The 16,918-nt window shown below is 39.9% G+C and overlaps 1 protein-coding gene across 1 annotated transcript; it reads right to left on the bottom strand.

The window, feature by feature from the left end:
• Positions 1-1,757: 1,757 nt before the first annotated feature.
• On the bottom strand, positions 1,758-16,866 carry LOC103520266 (the record flags this gene model as incomplete). The annotated part of the gene is made up of 3 exons (XM_008485358.2): positions 1,758-2,182; positions 16,332-16,479; positions 16,685-16,866. Coding segments are annotated over 3 exons (372 nt in total), but the record flags the coding sequence as incomplete, so codon positions are not given.
• Between the last annotated feature and the right edge of the window lie 52 nt (positions 16,867-16,918).

The following is a 16,918-nucleotide window of genomic DNA, read 5'->3' on the forward strand; positions in this document are numbered from 1 at the left end:
TCAGGCGAAATTAGGTATTCAGGATTTATGTATTAGGTAGGTGTTATGTATTAAGGCAACTACATGCCTATCTAATTGCCTGCTATCGAAAATTTTAATCTACCCGTTGCAACGTGTTGTAGGTAGAGCCTGGATTGAACACATTCTAAGAAAGGAAAACAACATTTCTGAAGACAAATTTATCAACTAGACCAGAGACTTCCTCTAATAAAGTGGCTTATTCATTAATGGAAATTTAGTCGGTACCTAGGAAGAGGTAACTTTCCTAAAAAAAAGCAAAGTTGCCTTTTCCTAGATCTAGGTATCGACTTATTTTCCAATAGGTATATAGGAGGTAGGTCTATTTTTTTCACCGATGATTTACCTAGGCCTGCATACTTATTATTTTCGTTTCTATTATTCTATAAATTCTAAGCTAAAATCTAAGCACAGAGCTGAGAGTGACTCATCACAATGTTGATGTGATGATCAGACCACAGAATACTCAACTTTCACTTTTTCCCATCCCGAATACCTTGGTCTCATGGCCCACTGCCTATGATTTCTTTTATTCGCTCGATCAGTATTCTATCTTGCGCCTTCATATTAGAGATCATGGCAAAGAATTCTGGTATCTGGGATGAATTTGAAGGCGTTTTTATCTCTGTAGGGTCTCAGCTGTTTTTAATATTATTATTATTATTATTTTTTTTAAGAGGTTTGACAGAGGAAGCTAACTGTAACTGCTAAGGTCCTATCGTCCTGAAAGCGAAGAGAGAAGGAAGACAGGAGAGGGGAAAGCAGCCGTTCCGAGAACGAACCCTATCTGTTTACGATAAAATCCGCCCCGGGCGAGAATCGAAACCGCGGCCTAGCGCTTACAAGTCAGATGCGCTATTCTCCAAGCTAATTAGGCTGGATTATGTCCGTTTTGACGTTGAACTGTTGAACTTGAGGACCATAAGTTATGTCACACTTCTGTATGTAAGGACATACCTAGGTGGTTTTGTTACGTGTTTATAAAGACAACACATAACTTATTGAGTTATAAATTTTAACATTGTCCTTGTCAATTTTATTGATAATGATCGCTTTGTGACTTGATTGATTGATGCCTATCGTTTGGTTGATAAATGAAATAAGTACTTAACAAATTTAGATAAAATAAGACATAAGTCACGAGTTTGCCCAAGTTTTATTTACCTTGCCTTACATCAGGGCAGATTCATACACAGAAAGCCCACTCTGATCGTATAAGCTCATACGAATTTACCAGGGCAGACCCTATTACATATAATACGTAGAAGGAATTATGAGTAATTGAGTAGGTACACCCTAAACCCTAAAGTACCTAACTATGCGGAGCCAAAAATACTGCGACTCTACCAGGAACTGAACCTAGAACCTCCGGCGCCGGGGGTAGAAGCCCAGAGTAAGAGTAGAATAGAATAGAATATACCATGTTTATCCTGCCAGAATGAGACTGAAAAGTCCCTTTACTCCCGCAGTCTAAACAAGGTCTTATATATTTCATAGGTAAAGTTTACAAGTCGTTGATAAGGGTGTATGGTCCTATCAATATCCGTTGGTAGGTCTAGGTATGGTATATCATTGCAGTGACTCTCGGGTACCTATATTGTTATCTCCCCTATATTGTCTTAGATTATCTACCTGATTGCCTAGTGTCTACCTATCATTCGTCCTTATATCAACTGTTCCAGAACGGAGAGGAAATTCTGGCCGTGTTATGCTTCCATAGTTCACAATGAGCATTTCACTTTCAACTGTCTATTATTGACAGACTGATAAGAAGGTATCTGTGTATTCAAATTAAAATAGGTAGGTCTTAGGTCTTTGTATAGGTAAGAAACTAAGAATGGATTATGTTCTAACTGATGGCACAAAAGAGGACATCAAAGGCAGAGGGTTAAGATTCCAAAGGCCAGCCACTTACTATCAGGTAGACCTGCCAGGTACACCTGATCAGATCCGCCTGTCAGGTCTACCTGGTAGTGTGTGTGCTCATCAGGTATCAGGTAGACCTGACAGGCGGACCTTTTTAGCCGTACCTGTCCTGTCTACCTGATAGTGAGTGGCTGACCAAAGGAATGAAAAAAGATCACGTACCCACAATTGTTGACTGGTCTGACACCCCATGGTTTCACCTCCTATAGGCGCCAAAGGCAGGATACGAAGGTGTCACTTTACAAATACAATACCTACAAAGAGTACAACAGGTAGGTAGATAATTTTAGGTACCTAGGTACCATCAGCCATCAGTACCTACCTCATAGATCATAATATAGCAGCGAGATAAGTATACCCATTAGACTAAGATATGTACCTATTGTATCTACCTATTTGTTTTTATTGAGTACAAAAATTACGTTGAAAAGTAAAGAGACTTCGGCGCGGCTCTTCGACAGTAAGTTCTTTGATACAAGACACCTGTTCACCAATACCTAGTGAAAGTTTCATTGAGCTTGCTGCTCTGTGGTACTGAGCCACCTCTATCTGACACACATTCGTAACGACGCTTTTGCAAGAACTTTGTAAAAAAAAAAAAATGAATGTGAAATAAAGATTCCTATACTTGTACGTGGAAGGTCCTAGGCGTTTGTTGATCTATAGCCATTTATGAACACTCATCTTGATGACTTAAAACTTCTTTATTGTAAAAGGCGTAAAAGGGAAAGGAAAGTAATTTAGGGTACCTACCCCTAGAGTCTTCTCCTTCTTGTTCCTCTTCTTCGCCTTTTCCCGTGTACAGACAGGGTCTACGTTTTTCGTCACCCTCTCAATCAACCCTAATTAAGCTGATTGCTTTTGGGCTGACGATTATTTTTAAGGTTGGTATCTTCACCGTTTAAAGTCCCTTAGCCAGACTAATCTGGTCTACTCCCTGTTTAAGGTCCCCAGCCAGACCATAGTTACGGAAAGGTACCTATAGGAATATTAGGAATAAGAATCCATGTATTTATACTAATAATAATAATACGCTTGTTCATGGGTTCGATTCCCGTTCGGGTTGGGGGCGAAAAGATAAGGTTCGTCCTCGAAAGGGCTGACTATCCTGTCCTCTCTTCGATTTCGGGTCTAAAAAGATAAAAGATTGTCACAGTACCTCGCCTTCTTTCGCTAAAATGGCACCTGCATTTCCGGATTGCACTACAACACTTAACCTCAAGTAAGCCAGCGCAACGGTCAGGTCGGTCACCGATCCTGACACACACCACGCTCAAAAGTGCTTAACTTCAGTGTGTTGTGTCTTGACTGAAGAAGTGAACAGTCCCTCTCATAAAAAGTGTCTAGAAAGAAAGTCCTTTCCCTGAAATATGTATTCAAAAGTCCATTGTCTTTTGGACTATTGTGTCTGTTGTGAAGTATACAATATAGGTACCTACCTAATAAGCGCCCATATTATGAATATAGGTACTTACATATCTACTTCAGTATGTATTAGGTCGTAGTAGGTACAAAGTATATACATATATTGCACTAGCAGGTAGTAATAAGAAGGTTAGGAACGTAGAGTGACCGTCATATTAGAAATTCATGCAGCTGACATCAGAGCTCAAGCGTATTTAAATTTTAAATTCTCTTTTTTTTTTAAAAAAAAAAAAAAAAAAACACTATGTAGGTAGGTACACACATAGAAAAACTCCTCTGAGAAATGTATCTACATACATACATATAGGAATAGATAGGCATCTATAGGAATCTGTTACATTATAATTAGGTCTACAAAGGTACATTGTGGAAAATAGCAATCTCTTCTCATCGGGGTACATACCTTATTATCTATCCATGTAGGTAGAGGTACCTACACGATTTGATGACCTACCTGGTATCAGAGTATTTTTTTCTTCCTCTATTGTCAACCTTCGCGGCACACTATTCATTACCGGCACAATCAACCACTACCGGGCAGAATTTCAGCGGCCCCAAAGCTCACTCGCCCGACACTTTTACTTTCTCCCGGTCCCGAGACCTCACTACGGGTAACGACTGGGCAACCTGCTGAACCACCAGCGTAGCTCGGATTTCGCCGGCTCCGAAGCTCTCTCGCCCGTCACTTCTACTTCCCCCCGGTCCCGAGATCTAGCTCGAATTTCGCCGGCTCCGAGGTTCTCGCGCCCGTCACTTCTACTTCCCCCGGTCCCGGGACCTAGCTAGGATTTCGGCGGCTCCAAGGCTCTCTCGCCCGTCACTTTTTCTCGCTGCGGGCCACTACTGGAATAACAGCGCTGGTGCTCGCGAGGAGAACGCTACTCATTCATTTAATTACTATGGAATTGAGGTCAGTGGTTCCCCTACCTCGTCTCGCTCTCACTCTCTTTCTTTCATTCACAATGTACGGGGTGGGACTGATGGTAAAACGGACGCTTTTTTTTTTGAGATTTCACCTTGAAAAACTTTGGTTTTCTATGTACTTATTTATCTGATAACAGTCATATCTAGTGGATGACAAGGAGTTGAATAGATAAACTATTTTCTGCTTCCTCCACTAGAGAGAGTTTGGTGGATGAGAAAGATCAACATTTTTTTGATGGACTGCCCAAAATTTGGGTTGCCAAAACGACAGCATAAAATTCAAACAAACTTACTAGCGATTAAAATAAAATTCTAATAATTAATCAATGATTGGTCCGAGATCAATCCAAGCGCTGAAATTGTTGTTCAATCAGAAATAGTAAAGAATAAGAATACTGTTCTAAAAACAAGAAAGTTCAAAGAAAGGATATCTGCTATGGTTAGTAGGTAGATAGTAGCCCAGAAAACTGTCCTAAGGTCAAATGACACCCAAAAACTCATAAACGCATCTCATTTCTTTGAATAAGTTGTGTAATGTACCAAATCTCATTCATTGTCAGTAAATTGTTGGCCTGTTTGTTGGTGGTCTAAGCAAAACGTTGGTCAGATATCCCCAAACGCGCAACAATATTTTATTCACACAACAAGAAGGGTAGTATCTACTAAGTAGGTATGTAAAAGTACTCGTAGTAGTTACTATGTATTCTAAAAAAAAGTGGGTGGATAGCTATACCCAGCAGTTTCCCTTCCTAAAAATAATAAATATTGGAGTACGAGATGTGCTTTCGACCAGTGTTTTTGGTTGCTTCTGCCACGAGCTACTTTGTTTTAACATTTTTTATGATTCTGGGTAAACATGCTTTGTATAATGTTTTACTGATTAGTATCCAGCCTAATAGGTTGTTAGCTTGGAAGGTAGCGCGTCTGCCTTGTAAGCGCTAGGTCGAGGGTTTGATTCCCACCTGGAGGGGATTTTATTGTAAACAGATAGGGTTCCTACCTACTTATGTACGTCATATAAGCACCCATTTCTATAACTTGCATAAGTACTGAGGAGGTACCTACTTTTCAAAACCTCACATGTCACTCAAGCACAATTTTTCAGGAGAGCCTAAAAACTGATTTAAGCATTTCTGTGGTATATAGGTAGGAATGTAAAAATACTTCAAATAGATGTGGAATAACCCTAAATACCTAAAAATAAAATAATTATTTTCTGTATTGAGTACCTAATTGAACATTTCCCAGAAACAAGTCACACTCAATTCCCATGAATCCTTCATCTTTTACCCAAGCTCCAAATAAGGAAGTACCCATAAGGTACACCCACGTAGGTATAATAGAGGTACTCATACCTATTCCATGAAGTAAGTAGGTATATATACATCCTATTGTAACATAAATCAACAACTACTCCTCACCTCACCTCGTTATAACTTTCACTGATTCCTTGTATTGATCTTATGTATACGCGGTGCATACGAGATTAGAGTGATGCAATCCAAGTACCTTATGCGAACTCACCAGAATCTACTTGTAGGGAAGGTCCTGTCATTAGGTACCTACTTCTAGGGAAGTTAGTAGGGGAGGCAACTTTTTGTAAGCTGACAGTCTAAATAAGGCGCTACCTATGCATTTTGCAGGATTGATACAAACATGTCTTTTGACAATGAGTTTACCTAATGCTGACAAGAATGGCCTTGGCAGTTGATTCTCCTCGTCTAAAGCTTGAAGCTTGAAAAGGTTATACCTATTTATACTTTACCCATAATAAATTATTATATCTGGGGGACTGTAAACAGGGAAAATACCAGCCTGAAATTTCCCTTGCTAAAGAAGGAGCAAAGTTTGAGTGCGAAAGGCATCCACTCGTAAAAAAATTGTAGCCCAAAGCAATCAGACTAGTTGTGGCTGATTGAGAGGCTGACGAAAAACGCCGACCCCGTCTGACCACGGGAAAATCAGGCGCAGGAAAAGAAGAAGGAGATTTCATTTTCCTTTTTGGGGGACGACCTAAGAGTACCTACCTCTAATCCAAATATTAAATAGATTCCTGCATTGCCTACTCATTGCAATTAACTGAACCAATCAGAATTTCAAGGTGTAGTTATGTCACCCTTTTCAGGATGCCTCAAGTTTAAATAAATTACAAATGTAGGTACCTACCTGTTACCTATTTTGTAATCGTGTACTTTGACCTTGAAACCTGTACGTACCCGGTTATAAAATGTAGGTAGGTAGGTACCTATGCCTACCTAATTAGATACCTATTTTGTAATCGTGTCCCTTGACCTTGGCACCTGCAGGTAGGTACCATCAGTTAGTCCTGAGAAATAATAGGGTCCTGAAATGTACTTTCCTTTTGATGTACATATTCAAATATTTAACCTGAGGACCTCTGCTTTTGGAGGTACCTACCTACTGAGAAATCCTGAACCCTAAGGTCCTAAACTACTTCCTCTTGTTATTCGAAATTCAAATAACTGGTGCTTTAAAATAATTTACATTACATTAGGTAGATACGTCTTATTCGTTGTTTATATGGCTTTGAATAATTATATAGGTAGGTAATTAACTTAAATCACTTTGGTATCTTTGACAGCAAGGGTGATTGGTAACTGGATTTCTTATTCATTGTTTATATTTATATGGCTTTGAATAATTATATAGGTAGGTAATTAACTTAAATCACTTTGGTATCTTTGACAGCAAGGGTGATTGGTAACTGGATTACGATTTTAATTACCCAAGGTGTCACCAGTGCATGACATCCTAATACTTGCATTGTTCCGATTTGACCCTGCTCCTTATTTTGTAACAATCCAGGGTCTTATTCGTGTGTGCGATTTGGAGGGTCCATAGGGTCTTTAATTTATGCCTATAACGTTGGGTCCAGGGTCTTAATTCATGTGTGATTCTGAGGGTCCACACTCCACAGGGTCTATAATTTATGCAGATCAGTTCGTACACTGTAGGTATGTAGGCGAGAATTCTTTCGCACACTTGAATAAATTAAACATAATTACCTATCTACCTGTTGTGCATTTTGTACCTATTTAATTATCATTATTATTAGGTATGTAGATATCTGTCCCTATTTGTAGCGACTGATTGGTATGGTGTTATGTTTGGCAATCAATCGGAGGCTGACAGCATCAGCTACGTATTTATATTATTATTGAAATAACTAAAGCGTCAGCTATGATCAGCTATGTCCCCTATATGATTCTCATATTTATATTAATTTGTTTGCCAACTAGTCTAAAGATTTTGAATAGAAAATTCGATGTTTTCAGAACTCGTTATCCCTCCGTTTTGGTGTTTCTCAGTTTTCCATTTTGGTTTACTCCCCTCTGCATTCAGGCCTTGGAATTATGCTCATTAACAGAGCGTTTTGAAACTCTTGAAAAGGGCTTTGTGTGACGGGAAGACAGGATTGTGAGAAGGAAACTTGAGGAAAAGTGGCGTATCTATCGTAGATACTGCACAGAGTTAGAAGCTCATTATCCTAGTCCAGATTTGACCCATTAGCCCAGTCCGGAAGTTGCTCATGCCAATTTCTGATCTCGATCTGACAGCGATTTTTTCCCTTTCCCTTTCCATTTTTTTTTTTTTTTTTTTTTTTTTTTTTTAAAAAGGGGTCGATATATATTCGGTTGTTTAGCCATGTGCTATTGATAGAATAAAAAAGAATATACCTTATTTAAAACTTGTAGCTTGGCATTTTGGTTAAAAAAAAAAAAAAAATCCTGGAATAAAAAGTTCCTCTCGTTTTTAAACGAGGGTAGGTATACAGAACTTTAGCCTACCTACGAGCAGAAATCTTAGAGCGTTTTGAAACTCTTGAAAAGGGTTTTGTGTGACGGGAAGACAGGATTGTGAGAAGGAAACTTGAGGAAAAGTGGCGTATCTATCGTAGATACTTCACAGAGTTAGAAGCTCATTATCCTAGTCCAAATTTGACCATTAGCCCAGTCCGAAAGTTGCTCATGCCAATTTCTGATCTCGATCTGACAGCGATTTTTTCCTTCCATTTTTTTTTTAGAAAGTGGACTTGTATTCCGCTAGTTACCTAGGTGATACGGACGTAAAAAATACAACTTTTTACTTGTGTCTATTTCTCCCTAATAATTATGAGTTACCTACTTTCATGGTACACGATATGTTAGCACCTGTAGATATTTGTATTTCATATTACGTACATATTTGAATTAAATTTATGTAAACACTTTTGGTGGTGGATTTTTTCTTAGACCAAACACTAGTAGGAATTGTAGGAAAGAATCCTTATAGGCAACACGCAATGACTGCCCTACAAGTCAAGTAGGTATTCCTGGTTCACTTCTGCATGCTACGTGACTTGATGGCCTCTCCAGTTTGAATATTTGATCAAACAATTAAATGAAAACAGAAGTGAGTTATTAGTGATATTGGTATTTGTCAAGAGAGGCAACAGGCAATGCGTTACCTTGATGCATTCTGAGTAATTCTGAGTCAGCCATCAGGCTCGATCGTTTGGACAAGCGCCTACTTGTACTTCTGTCAATGGGAACTCTACACAAAAAGCCCATGCACTCTGAGGCTTAGTTATAGGGACTTACTTTCCATGTCCTCTTCTTTCTCATCAAGTCTTTCTTCAACTGAAATTTGAGACGTAACGTAGGGACAACCGCCCCAAAAGATGGGTTAGGCTAATACGGATCTACGAATGGGAACTCTACCATCTAAAGAGGTTGTTAGCTCCGAACATTCTAAGATACTATGACCAAACCGTCTCCGACTATGCTCAGAGATGACTACCACCTTCAAGAGGAGCTGGTATTCCACTCTTGCGTTCTGACCTTGCTGAGTCCCTGAAATCGTCCTGACAAACTAATAATCCTGGATACTAGCTTGCAAGTCACCCTTGCACGCCGCTTAGGTTTTACTCCATAGTCATTCTCGGTGATTATTGTTATTGTTAATGAGCATAATTCCAAGGCCCGAATGCAGAGGGGAGTAAACCAAAATGGAAAACTGAGAAACATCAAAACGGAGGGATAACGAGTTCTGAAAACATGGAATTTTCTATTCAAAATCTTTAGACTAGTTGGCAAACAAATTAATATAAATATGAGAATCATATAGGGGACATAGCTGATCATAGCTGACGCTTTAGTTATTTAAATAATATAATTATAATATTTATAAATACGTAGCTGATGCTGTCAGCCTCCGATTGATTGCCAAACATACACCATACCAATCCGTAGGTACAAATAGGGACAGATATCTACCTAACAATGAAAATTAAATAGGTACAAAATGCATAACAGGTAGATAGGTAATTATGTTTAATTTATTCAAGTGTGTGCGAAAGAATTCTCCCCTACATACCTAGTGTACGAACTGATCGCAATAAATTATAGACCCTGTGGAGTGTGGACCCTCAGAATCACACATGAATTAAGACCCTGGACCCAACGTTCTATGCATAAATTAAAGACCCTATGGACCCTCCAAATCGCACACACGAATAAGACCCTGGATTGTTACAAAATAAGGAGCAGGGTCAAATCGGAACAATGCAAGTATTAGGATGTCATGCACTGGTGACACCTTGGGTAATTAAAATCGTAATCCAGTTACCAATCACCCTTGCTGTCAAAGATACCAAAGTGATTTAAGTTAATTACCTACCTATATAATTATTCAAAGCCATATAAATATAAACAATGAATAAGAAGTATCTACCTAATGTAATGTAAATTATTTTAAAGCACCAGTTATTTGAATTTCGAATAACAAGAGGAAGTAGTTTAGGACCTTAGGGTTCAGGATTTCTCAGTACCTCCAAAAGCAGAGGTCCTCAGGTTAAATGTTAAATATTTGAATATGTACAGTACATCAAAAGGAAAGTACATTTCAGGACCCTATTATTTCTCAGGACTAACTGATGGTACCTACCTGCAGGTGCCAAGGTCAAGGGACACGATTACAAAATAGGTACAAATCTAATTAGGTAGGCATAGGTACCTAACTACCTACATTTTATAACCGGGTACCTACAGGTTTCAAGGTCAAAGTACACGATTACAAAATAGGTAACAGGTAGGTACCTACCTACATTTGGAACTTATTTACACTTAAGGCATCCTGAAAAGGGTGACATAACTACACCTTGAAATTCTGATTGGTTCAGTTAATTGGAATGAGTAGGCAATGCAGGAATCTATTTAATATTTGGATTAGAGGTAGGTACTCTATGGCTGAGACCTTACGCAGCTATCCGAATATGGAAGTTGAATACTCTGAAGAGCTTCGATATCAGGATGGGTGAAGGACTTTCAACAGGTCTACCTGATAGTAAGTGGTTGGCCTTTGGAATCTTAACCCTCTGCCTTTGATGTCCTCTTTTGTGCCATCAGTTAGAACATAATCCATTCTTTAGTTTCTTACCTACATAAAGACCTAAGACCTATACCTATTTTAATTTGAAGACACAGATACCTCTTATCAGTCTGTCAATAATATTAGACAGTTGAAAGTGAAATACTCATTGTGAACTGTGGAAGCATAACACGGCCAGAATTTCCTCTCCGTTCTGGAACAGTTGATATAAGGACGAATGATAGGTAGACACTAGGCAATCATGTAGATAATCTAAGACAATATAGGTACCCGAGAGTCACAGCAATGATAGACCATAGGTACCTAGACCTACCAACAGATATTACTATGATAGGACCATACACCCTTATTAACGAGGGTGGAGAAATATGACGAGTAGGTGGTACCTACTTTTTTCAATACGTTAGAAACTATTTCCTGGTAGGGAAGGTCCTGTACAGTGATAATGGCCAAAAAACGCCAAAAAACGTGGCCTTTGGGGATGTCAAAACGTCTTTTAGGCCAAAAGCTCAACGCTTTTTCTTAAGTTAGAAAGGTAAAAAACCGTCACTTAACCGATCAACAGAGAACCCATAAAAAGGAGGTAAGATCAAAGGACTTTGGTGGATTCGAAAAAAACAAAGACCATAATGTAGCCATATTTCAGGCGATTTCAATCGACCATAATGCGACCCTTAAAAGGAAAAAGGCAAAAAAATCTGTACTTACGAAATATAAAACAAATCTGAGCTCCATGACAAAAATTACTACAAAAACCGTAAAGAGATGACACAAAAAACAATGTAGCCATATTTCAGGCGATTTCAATCGGCCATAATGCGACCCTTAAAAGGAAAAAGGCAAAAAAAATCTGTACTTACGAAATATAAAACAAATCTGAGCTCCATGACAAAAATTACTACAAAAACCGTAAAGAGATGACACAAAAAAGTTAACAAAAACAAATGACACAACTTAAAAGCTAAAACAAAATGACAAGTTCTTTTCAAACGTAAAGCATTGGTAATTTTACACCTGCGATAGCGCGCGAAGTTGATAAGAAATATTACTAGTAACTGAAATCAAAGACTAGTCAAATCATAAGCATTGGTAATTTTACACCTGCGATAGCGCGCGAAGTTGATAAGAAATATTACTAGTAACTGAAATCAAAGACTAGTCAAATCATTGGATCGAGGGTACCAAGAGGGGATGGCCTTCTAAACTTCTCACCAGAGTCTATTGCAACAGATCTTGCTTCATAGCCGTGACCTTCCTAAGGATGCAACATATGAGAGATTTTACGAAACCGAGAGAATTTACGAAATATGACTTCACATAACTTCATATTTTCAAATCATTTGGGAGAGGGAGGCAATAATATCAAGAGTCATCCACCTAGTACCAAGAGGGGATGGCCTTCTAAACTTCTCACCAGAGTCTATTGCAACAGATCTTGCTTCATAGCCGTGACCTTCCTAAGGATGCATAGCGCATGGGATTCAAGTAGTGAGTTATGTAAATGAGCGCACTATGAGTAGATCGAGTTTGAAACTTGTACGCCAGGATGTTTTGATATATATTCGGTTGTTTAGCCATGTGCTATTGATAGAATAAAAAAGAATATACCTTATTTAAAACTTGTAACTTGGCATTTTGGTTAAAAAAAAAAGAAAAAAAAAATCCTGGAATAAAAAGTTCCTCTCGTTTTTAAACGAGGGTAGGTATACAGAACTTTAGCCTACCTACGAGCAGAAATCTAAATTTCATTTGTTAATTTCATTGTAGGTGTATCTGTACACTTACAACTACCTTTAAACGCACCTAGTCCAGAAATAAAAAATGATAAAATTAATAATGTATATTTAATTATGTTTATTTACATTAAAGTAATATATCTGGGGCAAATGACACTTCAAATAAAACTCAAAATAATAATCCCTTTGCTCTGTGTTCATTCCTCGATTTTCTTTCCATCCCTGTGTCTTTACATCTCTCTATCTACTTACTCTTTCTCCCTCTCTCTCTCCCTCCCCCTCTCTCTCTCCCTCTCTCTTCCTATTCTCTCTCCCTCTCTTCCTATTATCTCACCTTCTCTCCCTCTCTCTCTCTCTCCCATCCCATTCTCTCACCCTCTCTCCTCCCCTTCTCAATCTCTATCCTCCTCCCTCTCCTTATGAACGTCCATTCTTTCTACTATCTTCTGTTTAGCAGCCGTTCCGAGAACGAAGATTATCCCAGCAGGATAAAATCCGCCCCGGGCGGGAATCGAACCCGCGGCCAAGCGCTTACAAGGCAGACGCACTACCAACTAAGCTAACTAGGCTGGCTAAGCAGAGTTTCCTCCTGCAAAATAACCGTAAAAATGTTCTATTTCAATGGCGTTTAGATCAGCAGCACGTATTGTCCCGGTCACACGTCAATATACCAAACACGCACAACGTTGCTTAACTTCAGTGATCCCTCGGAAACTCATTCATTCAACGTGCTATTTCCGCTGGGTCTATGATACGTGATACCCCAGCAAGGTACCTCACGAGCCGCATAAGATAGATAAAGGTGATAGGGGTGGGGGAAGGGTGGGGTGACTGCTTTGTGCTAGTCATGCATGACCTTGAATTTTTTCAGCAAATTTGTGTCTCTTGTCTTCCTTTGGAGTTTTAATTTTTGACTACCTAGTCGGAATCAGTAAAGTAATGAAGTAGGTAGACGGTACCCGGTTCTGCAGGTTTTCATTCCACACGTGTTGTTTCATTTTATCCGTGAAAATTCAGCTTTTTCGACAGATCGACAGTTTTTAGTGTCTTTTCAGTTTTTAGTATCAGTAAATTCGTTTTGTGTTTTAACCTTTTAACTAAATAAGTACTTTTGATCGTTGGTACGTACCTAATAGGTAATAGGTAGGCATTTGTAAAATGTGCTTTTGTCTTTTGTTTCGCTGTTATCTTCGCTATTGACTTTTAAATAATTCCATCAACCAAAGTTTTCGTTTTAAAACGTGTTCGATTAATCTATTGTCAGCATGTGCATGGCTTTGTGGGGAGTGATTTGGGATACTTTCCTCCCTAGGGATGAATGGTGAAGTGTGGATTAGTAATTAGTGGAATGTGGAAGTGGACTGTGTTTGGTGGACTATGGACTTATTAGAGCCGACAATGTCGAGATCCAAGCCAAGGACGATAAAGGTAAAACTATTTCTTTCTTTCTTATTTTTAGTGGGTTTAATCGTTTAATGTCACTTTCTGGAATGGGCGCCCGTATAGGGTATACGTTCCACGTATTTTGTAAGCTGCATCAGCAATATGCTAATCGACAGAAGAACAGTATATAGAAGAAAGCCATCCGTTCCCAGAATGAACCCTTTCTGTTTAGGATGAAGTTCGTCCCGGGTGGGAATCGAACCCACGACCTAGCACTTAGAAGGCAGACGACAGTTTGGTGCTCCCCCAGTTGGCTCGTATAGACAGGGACATCTTCGGGTTCTTTCTTATTTGTTTTCCGACTGGGAACTAGGGTGTCATAAATCGCCTGCATTCAGGGGCGTTCATAGGGGGCTCATCCGGTCCCATTTCCCGGGGCTCCTCAAGGGGCCCAGAACCAGCAGAAAAGCCTTATTTTCCTTTCGAAATTTCCCCTCTTCTTAAGATCGTTTCCCCTCTTTTTCCTATGGATTAGTACAGAAAAAAGTACAAAAAAGCCCTCATGGAAACTTATACTTTCAAGAGAAAAATAACACTTTTTTGTCCTTTTTTTCAACACCCCCAAATTGCCTTTGTTCTTAGAGCAGCTTAAGTAATATGAAATAACTTTTGATTTTTTTTCCATCCAAGAGCAAAGTTGGGAAGAGAAAGGTTGACAGTGTTTTGTTCCAACTTTTGTTGCACTGTTTTCTAGTTTGGGACTACACAGTACAGTACAAGAGGGGACTTTTTGTGATTTCTAGAAAGTTGCAAGTTTAGAACAAAGGCTTCTAGGACTTGGTGAGAAGGAAACAGGGAAAAGTTTGCTCCGCAAAAGACAGCTTACGAGCTTCAGAAGAGGGGAAATAGCGAAAGGAAAATACGACTTTTAGTACAGGCGCTATCACCCCAAAAGAGGGGAAACGAGCTTCAGAAGAGGGGAAATAGCGAAAGGAAAGTACAGCTTTTCTTTTCCAAAAAAGAAAACTAAATGACTTAGGTATCTTGTACCTAGTATTTTTGCTTTTAAATAAATATATTGTGAGGAATGGCTGATTTTTGGAGTTAGCCCTAGTCTGCCCTAGTCGAGGATGAGTAAAGAGTCCGCGCGATTAGTCTGTGAAAGACCCTGCTTGTATTTCAACCTGGCGTGATTCTACAGAAAATAGTAATACAGAGGTAATACATTTCTGGTTTGAACTCCGAGCTATAGGTGTGGCTGACTGAGCTAGTGGGGGCTAGCTGAGCTGGTGCGGTACAACCGCAAAAGACTGTTTGAGAACTTATAGTGGTCAAGGAAATTGAGAGATATAATAAATTACAAGGAGATGGGAGACAATAGACAAACTGTGATGACCCAGGAAGAGATTTGACAGAGGAAACTGTAACTGCCGTCTTATCGTCCCGAAAGCAAAGAGAAGGAAGACAGGTAAGATAGATATAATAAATTACAAGGAGATGGGAGACAAACTGTGATGACCCAGGAAGAGATTTGACAGAGGAAACTGTAACTGCCGTCTTATCGTCCCGAAAGCAAAGAGAAGGAAGACAGGATAGGTGAAAGCCAACAGATTCGAGAACGAACTTTATGTGTTTAGGATAAAGTTCGCTCCGGGCGGGAATCGAACCCGCGACCTAGCACTTACAGGGCAGGCGGAGGAGAGTTTTAAATAAGAGACTGGAGAGCCATAAGTACAGCCAGCAAACTCGGTACCTACCTACATACATACATAGGTATTTAGGTAGGTACTCGTTTTTCAGGGATTTTAGTAATGCGTTTGATGCATTGCCCTTCCATCCACAATTTTATCTTGTATTTAACAAAGGTATTAGGTACAGAGAGTTGAGAATAATTCGAGGGGAAAGCAGCCGTTCCGAGAACGAACCCTATCTGTTTACGATAAAATCCGCCCCGGGCGGGAATCGAAACCACGGCCTAGCGCTTACAAGGCAGATGCGCTATTCTCCAAGCCAATTAGCCTGGATTCTGTCCGTTTTGACGTTGAACTGTTGAACTTGAGGACCACAAGTTACGTCACACTTCGGAAAGTAAGGACGTGGGTAGTTTTGTTACGTGTTTATACAGATAACACATAACTTAGGTATTGTTATAAATTTTAACATTGTCCTTGTCAATTTTATTGATAATGATCGCTTTGTGACTTGACTGATTGATGCCTATCGTTTGCTTGATAAATGAAATAAGTAATTAACAAATTTAGATAAAATTAGACATAAGTCACGAGTTTGCCCAAGTGTATTCACCTTGCCTTACATCAGGGCAGATCCTATTACATATAATACGTAGAAGGAATTATGAGTAATTGAGTAGGTACACCCTGAAGTCCCTGAAGTACCTAACTATGCGGAGCCAAAAATACTGTGACTCTAGCAGGAACTGAACCTGGAACCTCCGGCGCCGGGGGTAGAAGCCCAGAGTAAGAGTAGAATAGAATAGAATATACCTTGTTTATCCTGCCAGAATGAGACCCCCAGCGAGGGTTCTGGCTCACGTGGTAACGTGTGGGGCAGCTGAGTGGGCACACCCAAGTCCCGAATCCTTTGCTCCTCTCTTCTAAGCTCCTGATACCCGTCAGTGCCAAGGCCCAGCTTCTCTATCGTGATGGCCGAGTGGTACCCGTGAACTTTGGTGAATTCGGGCATCCGCCGTGCCCCTACATCGGGGTCAAAGTGCCACTCCAGAGGGTTCTGGCTCACGTGGTAACGTGTGGGGCAGCTGAGTGGGCACACCCAAGTCCCGAATCCTTTGCTCCTCCCTTCTAAGCTCCTGATACCCGTCAGTGCCAAGGCCCAACTTCTCTATCGTGATGGCCGAGTGGTACCCGTGAACTTTGGTGAATTCGGGCATCCGCCGTGCCCCTACATCGGGGTCAAAGTGCCACTTCTGTTCTCGGAAGAACTCGGGAGTCCCGATGAGGTTGTTTCGGATTAGATCGTACGCGAGCTTAACTATGACGGACTGGGCGGATGGCACTTGGACTAGGAGAATGGCGGAGCCGATCGCCTGTGAAGAAAAGAGACGAGAGGTTTATTGAGACATTGAGATTGGTCTGACT

Source organism: Diaphorina citri, unplaced genomic scaffold (assembly GCF_000475195.1).
Source record: "Diaphorina citri unplaced genomic scaffold, Diaci psyllid genome assembly version 1.1 scaffold3386, whole genome shotgun sequence".
Taxonomy (NCBI): Eukaryota; Metazoa; Arthropoda; class Insecta; order Hemiptera; family Psyllidae; genus Diaphorina; species Diaphorina citri.